Source organism: Rattus norvegicus, chromosome 2 (genome assembly GCF_036323735.1).
Source record: "Rattus norvegicus strain BN/NHsdMcwi chromosome 2, GRCr8, whole genome shotgun sequence".
In the NCBI taxonomy this organism is placed as follows: domain Eukaryota; kingdom Metazoa; phylum Chordata; class Mammalia; order Rodentia; family Muridae; genus Rattus; species Rattus norvegicus.
Window position 1 is genome coordinate 23,807,508 of NC_086020.1, and position 10,199 is coordinate 23,817,706.

Here is a 10,199-nt window from a genome sequence, read left to right on the forward strand (position 1 = left end):
CAACCACATGGTGGCTCACAACCATCTGCAATGGGATCCCCATACCTTCTTCGGGCGTGTCTGAAGACAGCTAGTATACTCATAAATAAAAATAAATCGTTTTTTTAAAAATTAATAAAAACCTAGAGCCCTAATTTGTTTGTGTTGTGGTTTGCCCTGATGTTATCTGTATTTTGATGCTAATTCCACTGTCCCCAGGACAGCTGCCTGGAATCAGAAACCTTCACCAGAACCTTCTCCGGATTGAATTTGTAAAGTACAGGTGAGGCAGGTACAGGATAGAAGAAGGCCTGTCATTGGAGGAGAAGGCAGGATGAGTGGGAGAGAAGTTTGAAGGAAGAGGAGGAGACTAGGACAGAAAAAAGAGAAGGGAGAGGGAGGGAGAAGCCGTGGCAGGACAATGGAGGCTGATGTAAAGATCTCGCTCTGTGTATTTACAGGTTGTCGTTAATGTTCTCAAGGGATGATGGTACCGGGCTTTGTATGTTTAAGTGAGCAATTATATCTTATCAGTTGGATCTAAGATTATTGTGTTGTGTGTTCTTTTATGTGAGGGTTTGAGCGTAAGAAAGTGTGCGGCAGGTCTGGGCCGCTGCGGAGTTAGGATGTGTTTCCGACAAGATATCTAGCAGATATCTTGGGGCACCACGGTGTGGACCTAGAGAGGTAAAAGACAACAATAGATTTTTTATATATATATATTTTTACAACGACATGTTTGTTTCTCCCTGTCTTTCCTTTTCCCTCTTATTCTCTTTTCTTTAAAGACGTTTGGGCTGGAGAGATGGCTCAGTGGTTAAGAGTGTTAACTGCTCTTCCAGAGGTCCTGAGTTCAATTCCCAGTAACCACATGGTGGCTCACAACCATCTATAATGGGGTCTGATGCCCTCTTCTCCTGTGCATGAAGACAGCTACAGTGTACTTGTATAAATAAAATAAATAAATCTTAAAAAAAAAAAAGACATTTGTTCTGCATAAAATCTTTTAGCCAATGACCTCTCACTAATCTCAGATGAGATTAATATAATTACTTTTTTTATATAATTACTTTAGTTGCTTTATATGTCTATATTGTGTCCACACATTCTTTGTACATACTTCTGAAATATTCCTGAGTCTTCATTCCACTGTGGAATTTGAGGGCAGGAGGAATCTCTAACTACCCCTCCCACACCCCTGGATCAGGTAGTTCCCGGCTGAATTCACAGACAATGCAGATCTGATTCATCTATTCCAGGCCTAACCTCTCCAGGGAAGGACATTCAAAAATTTAATACTCCATAGCAGGGGGAGGAATTACCTTTCCTGTAAAGGTCCCCGCTGAAATTGAAATCTATTTCCTTTGTTTGGTTCCTGGCCAAGCTAGAGAACACCTGGGGGTAAGTTTTAATGTGCATATTAAAAAGAGAGTTCTCTTTCGGGAATCTCACAAAGGGTATCAAAGAACAGCATTGCCAAGTCCCCCCCCCCCCCCGGGGTCCTATAGAGGTTTAATTATAACAGGATTTTTACAGATTGGGCCTGAATATTAGTTAGATTACATGGCAATGCAGACTTATTTCTCTAGCTTCTCCTTGGAATAGTTATGAGAATAATCACTGCACAGAATGGCAGCTCAAAGGAAAGGAAAAGAAATTCTATTCATTTTGTATAAAGAGAAAAAATTATGTTTAATAATTTAATCAGGTAAAATGAAGCACTTGGCATTCATCAGCCTCCGTTACTCAGGGTGTGTAATCAGGGGGCCCTCCCTTGCTTCTCTCCTGTGCTTCCACTTAAAGCTGTTATTTTAACTTGTCACATTTCCATAGCAACTGCTACATCGCTTTTTATAGTTAAAGTACTCGGCGTCATTTCTAACTACATTAATGCTCCAATATTAATTGTCAGCACTGTTAAAACCTCTGGCTCTTTTCCCCCGAGCTACACCTTCTCCCTGGTGTGGTTGGCATCACCCCTGAGCTAATTCTCACCACCTGATCTAATTTCTGAAAGCCAAATCTTCCTTCTTAGTTGGGGAGACAAACATCTCAGAGAACTGACATAAAAGTGTTACCCCACACCCCTGTGTGCTAACGAAGCTGAGGAAGAGGACAAAGCAGGAGCTGCAGAGCCGGAAACCCTCCCTCCCCCATCGCTAAAAGGCTCCAGAAAAGCTCACTGTGGAAGCAGGATGGATTCTAAGAGCCAGACATGGCCGCCGGTGAAGCCAACGCGTGCTCTCAGCAGGAAGAGAGGCCTGCCGGGAAAGAATTGAGGAAATGTTTTGAGCAGCCTGGCCCAAAAGGGAAAAGTGAACAATGTTCGAAGTATTCTTCCTAAATTTACCAGGAACACGAGAAGACTGCTCACTCCCTTTTTGACATTTGCCAGCATCGCAGGAGCCACCAAACCACCTCCTCTGTTACCTGGTGTCTCTCGGTGTTTGTTGTTTGTTTGTTTGTTGAATCTCTAATAACCCAGGGACGTTGGGCAGCAACCCCAAAGACAACACTTACAGCAGCCACACCCGCTTAGTTGTAGCTGCCCCGGATACTACAGCTTAGCAGCCCGTTTTGCATCTAGACTTAAATTATGTTTATCTAATGTTCAGTACATTTTTTTCTAAACCTGAAAAAAAATTTTCTGCTTTATAGTTAATGTGAAAAACAAGCATATTTTGTTGCTTCTTTAAGCTCAGTGCCTTCTTTGTAGAACAGAATTAATAACAGCACCTATTACACAGGGATTATTGTGATGGTTAAAAAAAACACCAAACAGGGCCGGAGAGATGGTTCAACCTGTAAGCGCACTGACTGCTCTTCCAGAGGTCCTGAGTTCAATTCCCGGCAACCACCTGGTGGCTCAGAACCATCTGTAATGGGATTCGATGCCCTCTTCTGGTGTGTCTGAAGACAACTGCAATGTACTCATATACATTAAATAAATAATAAATAATTTAAAAAAACAAACACCAAACAGCCCTCAGGAACTGGGGGAGAGAATAGCAACAGTGTAGGGGAGTCCCCTCTTTATCTTAGTGGTCAGCAGTGGCTTTTCTCTTTCTTTCACCCAAGTCTCTCCTTGGCTCCCACAACCATTCTTTCAGAACAGGCAGAGGGATCCTTTATAAACGTAGCTCAGATCTTGCCACACTCTTACCCGAAACCTTTCCCCGGCCTGTCAGCATAGAGCAGACCAGACGTGGCTGGGACTATTGACCTATTCAGTTCTGCCTTCCTCCACTCCTAGTAGCTCACTCTCCAGAAGTGGTGGAGCCCCTCTTTCCAAGGGCTCACTCTTCATTCTGACCCCACCTTGGCTTCTGAAGCAAGGCCTCCTGAAGCCCAGGCTAGCCTTCAGCTGGCTATGCTGCTGAGGCTCCTGTTATGAGCTAGGCATGGGGCACAAGTTCCTTTAACTCTTTTATTGCCTTGCTTCCACACAGCAATGGGAATCCTTGCCTTAGAACTCACACTGAACATCAAATCACGCTTTATTTGTGGTCTAAAAGAATTTAAAAATTCGAAGGGGAAAAAAAGCAAAAGAACAATGCAGTAATCAAGCCCACTACCGAAAGCACAGCATAATCAAACAACCAAACTGCTAATATTATATTTACTAAAGAAATTAATGCATAATTAGATGTATTACAATATTTATGTATACACACACAAATATATAAACTTACATATGTGAGTGCATGTTGTAAAAACATAAGAAATAAAATGTTGTCTTTTATCCCCACTAGGTCTGGCACTGCGGTGCCCCAAGATATCTGCTAGATACCTTAATTCTCAGTCTGCAAAGCCTCTCACACACTTTGCTCCATCCCATATCACACTGCCGAAAGTCTCTCTCTGAGCCTGGCAGCAATCTCTCTACCTATCTAGTTCCCAAGGCAGGTTTCCATGCCAGAAACACACATCCCAACTCCGTGGCGGCCCAGACCAGCAGCCCCACACTCCATTACACTTATATCTACACAGGAAAGAACACAAAACACAATAACCTTTGACCCAATTGATAAGATAGAATTGCCCACCTAAACATACAAAGCCCAATACACATCCATCCCTGTAACAACCTGTAAAGGTACATCGTGGAATCTTAACGTCACCCGCCATATTGCCCTTCCTCTCCCTCCTGTCTCCTCTTCTTTTCCTTTTTTTTCTTTTTTTCTTTTTTTCGGAGCTGGGGACCGAACCCAGGGCCTTGCGCTTGCTAGGCAAGCGCTCTACCACTGAGCTAAATCCCCAACCCCCTTCTTTTCCTTTCCAGTCTCCTCCTCTTCCTTCAAACTTTTCTCCCGCCCATCCTTCCTTCTCATCCAATGACAGGCCTCCTTCTATCCTGTACCTGCCTCACCTGTGACATCATCCCACAAGTGCAAAATGTAACAATGGGCAGATTTCTCCAATCAAAACCTATAACTATAAAAAAAAATATTTTAAGGATTCAGATAAATTGAGGGTGGGCATAGTAAATTCCTAGAAAAATGACTCATATAGAAAATCCAAGTTAAGTCTGTGCGTAGTTTTATAGCAATAGAGAGATTGGCATTGTACTTCATCTTGCTACAAGGAAAATGGCAGCCTAGGTGACTTTACAGGATGATTTACTAAACTTTTAAGAAACAAATCAAGGCTACAGCGGTGGCTCCATAGTTAAGAGCACTTTCTACTCTTTCACAGGACTGGAGTTGAGTTCCCAGCGTCCACACAGCAGTGGAGGGGCTCAGTGTCCACCCACCTGTAACCAGCTCCAGGGAAGCTGGCACCCTTGCCTGGCCTCTACAGAATCCTGCAGGCATGTGTACATACACCCAGAAACACACGTTCACATGAGTACAGATGAAATAGTTCTTACAATACTAACAAGCCGTCCAAGTTTTACCTGGACCCTTAAAGATGTAATAAGGAGATGCTTCCTAATGCCGTTCGAGGCCAGCATGGTACTTAAAGCCACAGTCAGAATGATGCATGGCTCTTCAAGAGGTTATGGAATACACTACTTCTGTTTCTGGGATATGTTATTTATTTCTATTGCTGGTTTATTTCCTCTTTATGTATGAATAAAGTTTTTTTTTTATTTAAGTATCAACCTATTTAAGTATCAGTTGTTCGACTAAACAGTAAGCCTCAGTTCAGAGTCAGTCTTTTTATTTTCGGATTTCTGTTTCAGTGCTGGGAGTTGAACCCTGTGCATGCTAGAGAAGTGTTCTACTACCGCTACATCCCAGCTCTTTCTGATGGAGGTTCTTCATTTTAAGTGATCGAATTATTTCTCTTTACAAAAGTACTTTTCTTCCCAAGTTCAAATAAATATCAATATCTGTTTTCTTATGGATTTTGTTGTAGATGTTTAAGCCCTTAAGACAGCTGGGGTTTCTGACACTATTGCTGATGCCAAGAAGCACTTGCTGACAGGAGCCTAATATGGCTGTTTCCTGAGAGGCTCTGCTAGCACCTGACCAGTACAGATGCACATTCTCACAGCCAACCATCAAACTGATCCTGGGGATACCAACGGAAGAAGTAGAGGAAGGACTAAAGGAGCTGAAGGGAATTACAACCCAATAGGAAGAACGATAATGTCAACCAGACCCCCCAAATCGCCAGAGACTAAATCACCAACGGAAGAGGAAGAGTACACATTGAGAGAGCCATGGCTCTAGATACATTTGTCCAACATCAGTGGGAGGGGAGGCCCCTGGTCCTATGGAAGCTTTATGCCCCAGCATAGATAGCTAGGACGGGGAGGCAGGGGTAGGAAAGTGGGTGGAGGAGCACCCTCATAGAGGCAAAGGGAGAGGGAGGAATTAGATGGGGTGTTTGTGGAGGGGTCACCGGGAAGGGGTATATTATTTGAAATGTAAACGAATAGTGATTAATTGAAAAAAAAAGATAGCTGGGGTTTAATTTTAGTGGAAGATGGTGATCCATTTTAATCAGAGAAGTCATTTTTTAAATTATTTTTTGAAGTTCTTGATCAACTAAATAGATATTATATTATGAAATTATATATTATATATAATTATATATTTATAATATATACTTAAATATATTATATACTTACATATGTGTGCATTAATATAAATATACATTATATAATAATATGAACACCATGTGGTTGCTGGGAATTGAACTCAGGACCTCTGGAAGAGCAGTCAGTGCTCTTAACCACTGACCCATCTCTCCAGCACCAGCGATACCTTCTTAAATGTACCCCTGCATACAAAACTGTACTTTTCTATAACATCTGTCAGTATATAAAGATATTCTTTATATTTATGTACTCTGGCCCTTTACCTAGAATATAAACTTAACGAGCAGAAATTTTCATTCTCTTAACTGCCAAATCTCCAGTGCAAAGCCATTAAAATTTTCGTTAAGTGGCTCAACATTCCAGAAAAACGTTGTATTTACGTCATTTACAGGAAACACTCGTGTTGTAAAGGTACTACAATTAAGCAAGGATTCACAATCAACAAATGCCAGCTCACTGTTTAAAAGCTCAAGTCTGGCTAGATTTTTCATCACTGAATCATTGCCTCATTAAAATTTATAATTTACTGTGAAGCATGTGAACCTGTAAGCAGAAACCTCATTTCCTAAATACACTTCAACTTCCCACCTCTCAGTGAAACTGGGTACCGCCCTTTCTGCCAAGCCCCACCTCGCTCCGCCCTCTCCGAATTAACACCGCCCAGTCCTGCACCTGAGCGGTTTGCATGGGACGCCTGCGCAATGAGTAATTAGCGCAAAGATTTCTGGGATTGGTAGTCCGTATACCTCTATCCTTGTCATTTGCCTGAAAAAAAAAAACAGCGTAAATGAGATCGCTTTGAATTTAATGAATATTAAATAAAACTCAGACTGTGTCTCAGAAAAGCGGAGGCACTGAGTCGTTTCCAAAGATCATCCCTCCACTCACCTACACACAGCGGTACAGGCGCCGCTCGGACGGCCGCACGGGGCCCTTGGCTGGGGCGGGGCTTCCCGCAATGCCTTGTGGGTCCTTCCTGCCTCTCTTCTCTCTTTCTCTCGGGCCCGTGGCGCCGGCAAGATGGGTGAGCTGTGTGGGCTGGATTGAGGGGCTGCTGGAGGGACCTAGAGCTCGTAGTACGGGCTGTCGTGGGTCGATACAGCGGGGAGCAGGTTGTATCCGGGCGGAGGCCGGGTGAAGGGGCGCCGGCTCGCGGGCACGTGGCCGTGCGGATGAGTTCCTGCGGCCTACGGGCTGCCTTGCCGGGCCCCTGCTCCAGACCCATTGCACTAGAAATGTAAATAAACTGAAAAATCCCTACCCAGGTTTTGTGTGCATCTCTGAATTAGTTAGGGAATTTCGAGGGTAATTGATCCACGGGCTAAGAGGAGACGCAGGACTCGGACGTAAAAGTACCTCCTGCCGAGGATCGTGTGTGGAAGCGCGAGTTCGAAGGGTTTACAGAGGGTTCGGTGTTCCTTTTTCAGGTAAGTGTCGTGGTCTCCGTACTGCCCGGAAGCTCCGCAGTCACCGACGGGACCAGAAGTGGCATGATAAACAGTACAAGAAAGCCCACTTGGGCACAGCCCTGAAGGCCAATCCGTTTGGGGGTGCCTCTCACGCAAAGGGAATTGTGCTGGAAAAAGTGTAAGTGAAAGGCTCCCTAAAAGCGTTAGTTTACCGTAATTGAGAACGAACTGATTCTTAAAAAGTTGCAAATGATCGTGAGCCTGCGTTGTTCTGGGTTTTATTAGGAGAGAGAATGGCAAGTATCCTTGCTTATGTTAGGACTACTGCTGGGGGTTAGTAAAGTTTTTAATTTCAACTGTAGTCTGGAAGGCGTGAAAGGTAACAGGTAATAATACATACTAATGCATATATTGAACAGTGTGGGAACTGTACCATAACCAGCTGGTACAGTTCTTAGGACCTTTTTGGAGTTGAGAAAATTACTTTTCTAGCATGTTAAGGATGCATTGACTTTCTAAAATGGTGATGTTTTTTGTGTAGTGTTCACAAATTTAGCAACACTAATTTTTACAACTCTAGCTTACTAGTTCTGTTTTGTCTGGGGAAACTTCTTTGAAATGGTGGCATCTGCAGGATTTGAGATTGGATTGAGTAGGAACTGCTTCTGCTTTATTAGTAATCGTTTTTTAAAACCTTATTAACTCACGTGCCATTGATGTTGCAGAGGGGTTGAAGCCAAACAGCCAAATTCTGCCATCCGGAAGTGTGTCAGGGTGCAGCTCATTAAGAACGGCAAGAAGATCACAGCGTTCGTGCCCAATGACGGTTGCTTGAACTTCATTGAGGTGACTTGTCTTATGATTGTGCTGGGGGGGGTCTTTAAATTATTTACTCTGGGAAGTGGGTATTTCTTTTAATTGCCAGTAATGCCTATGATGGACTTTATTTTATTTCAGGAAAATGATGAAGTTCTGGTTGCTGGATTTGGTCGCAAAGGCCATGCCGTGGGTGATATTCCTGGAGTCCGCTTTAAGGTGGTTAAAGTAGCCAATGTGTCTCTTTTGGCTCTGTACAAAGGCAAGAAGGAAAGACCAAGATCATAAAATTTTGACAATGGAAACAGAATAATAAATTTTCATATCCAGAAAAAATACTTTGTGTCTTACTTCCTGCCCTGAAACGCCAAATATATCTGGCTTTTACCAGGTATAGGAGACAGTTGCTAAAATATTTTGTAATGTAAGTGGGGCTTGTTCCACACAGTTACAGCATAGACAACCCTGTGACAAGTGAACAGTGTCATTGTGCACAGGACTCTAAAAGTGCTCTGCATTTCTATTTCTTGGCAGTTCAAGTTTAATGTTGTCATCTGTACTATAATTTTCAGTGTTTGTGAGTGAGAATTCTTAGCATGCAGAAAGTTCCAGAGAGTCCTAGAAAAGACTGCCTGTTTGTGGGACTATAATCCCAGCCCTTGGGAGCCTGAGGTAGGAAGAATGTTTTGAGTGTATGGGAAGGGGTGCAACCCACGTCATCTGTGCATTAGATGATAGTGCTAAGGAGCTTGGGCCAAGGTAAACTTGAGAGCACAGGAAAAGGCTTGAGTAAGGGAGAGTCCATACCCTACCTTAACAGTGAAGTACTTGGAAACTGCAGGACCAGTTTAAATTAAATGGATAAAGAACAACCCATGTCAACTTTGCTCTTGCTGGTTGACTATATTTGTACTTAATTGGCTCAAACCATTCTTCAATCTCTGCAAAGCCTCGCCTTTACCTTTTAAACCTTGCTGGTCACGGTGTTCTCTGTCTCAAGGGGAGATTATAAATGAAAGATGATTATATCTGCACTAGGGTAGAGCAGGTCTGCCTGTAGATTCCATACAATGTTTCATAGGTGGGAACCTTAGCTGAGGCATCCACTGGTCAACTGGTGTTTCAGACTTCACTGGTCAACCCTACCAGGGAGTGCATTTATGAACAGGCTTCTTGTGACATCTGGCATGGGTATATAGCTACTATTAGGACAATGGGAGGAGAGTTGGAGCTCAGGCTCCCAGGGCCAGGGAGAACCTTGTTCTCCATCTTTGTACAGCTGAACCTGGACTCAACAGCGTCTTGTGTATTTAACTCTTACATGTTTCCCCCAACCCTTTTTAAACCAGCTACATAGCCCCTCAGTACAGTGGCTACCAAACTCAATCCAGTGTGTGGAACTGATTTTAAATTCCTCTGTGACCATTGGTGTTGGTAAACAAAGCCCTATCCTTTACATTTACATCTCCATGTCTTTTCCCAATGAGCAAGAAAGCTGTGGCAGAGGCTCACACCTTTAATCTCATCAGGGAAGGAAGACTGGGCTTGAAGGTCAGTAAGGATCATAATGAAGCCTTCTTAAAAAAATGGTCTGAGAAAGGAATGAACAACTTGGGACAGTTTCTGCCCCTCTTTCAGAATGGAGAACATTGTAAAATGTATGGAAGAACTAGGGTAATTTAAAAAATATTACGGGTGACTTGACTTTCAGGCAATTTATAGCTGCAGTATTAAGACTGATGACAAAAATGAGTGGTGAAATTCTAGTTTCTAAACAGGGACAAGGTGAATCAAGAAACAAGCATCTTTAACCTGTGTTAAGGTAAGGTCCTTAGTTGTTCCTCCAAGGATGTCTTATAAAAGATGTGTACAGCACACCAAGACACTTTGTTAAATTTTGGGTTTGGTCAAGTTTTTAAACTAGTGTTTTTGAAGATCTAAAATTA

General features: G+C 42.9%; 2 protein-coding genes across 14 annotated transcripts in view; one reads left to right on the forward strand and one right to left on the reverse strand.

The window, feature by feature from the left end:
- The window catches only part of Atp6ap1l (ATPase H+ transporting accessory protein 1 like), a 42,190-nt gene extending 34,784 nt beyond the window's left edge, over positions 1 to 7,406 (reverse strand). For 2 of the 13 annotated variants that reach the window (XM_039102510.2, XM_063281999.1), the window contains exons 1-2: positions 2,330 to 5,877; positions 2,163 to 2,240 (exon numbers count right to left, since the gene is read on the reverse strand). Coding sequence is in view for 2 of the 13 variants with exons in the window: in XM_063282001.1 (XP_063138071.1) it covers positions 2,163 to 2,240; positions 4,068 to 4,081 (92 nt within the window). In the remaining 11 variants the exon portion in view is untranslated. Of the gene's footprint in view, positions 1 to 1,301; positions 1,375 to 2,162; positions 2,241 to 2,329; positions 5,891 to 6,658; positions 6,794 to 6,916 lie in introns of those variants that run through there. The other 11 variants (XM_039102511.2, XM_039102521.2, XM_039102515.2 and 8 more) reach the window with 11 other exon arrangements.
- Rps23 (ribosomal protein S23) lies at positions 7,010 to 8,580 on the forward strand. The gene is given in 4 exon segments (NM_078617.3): positions 7,010 to 7,052; positions 7,456 to 7,615; positions 8,163 to 8,283; positions 8,395 to 8,580. Coding segments are annotated over 4 exon segments (432 nt in total). The 5' UTR covers positions 7,010 to 7,048; the 3' UTR covers positions 8,542 to 8,580.
- Positions 8,581 to 10,199: the final 1,619 nt, after the last annotated feature.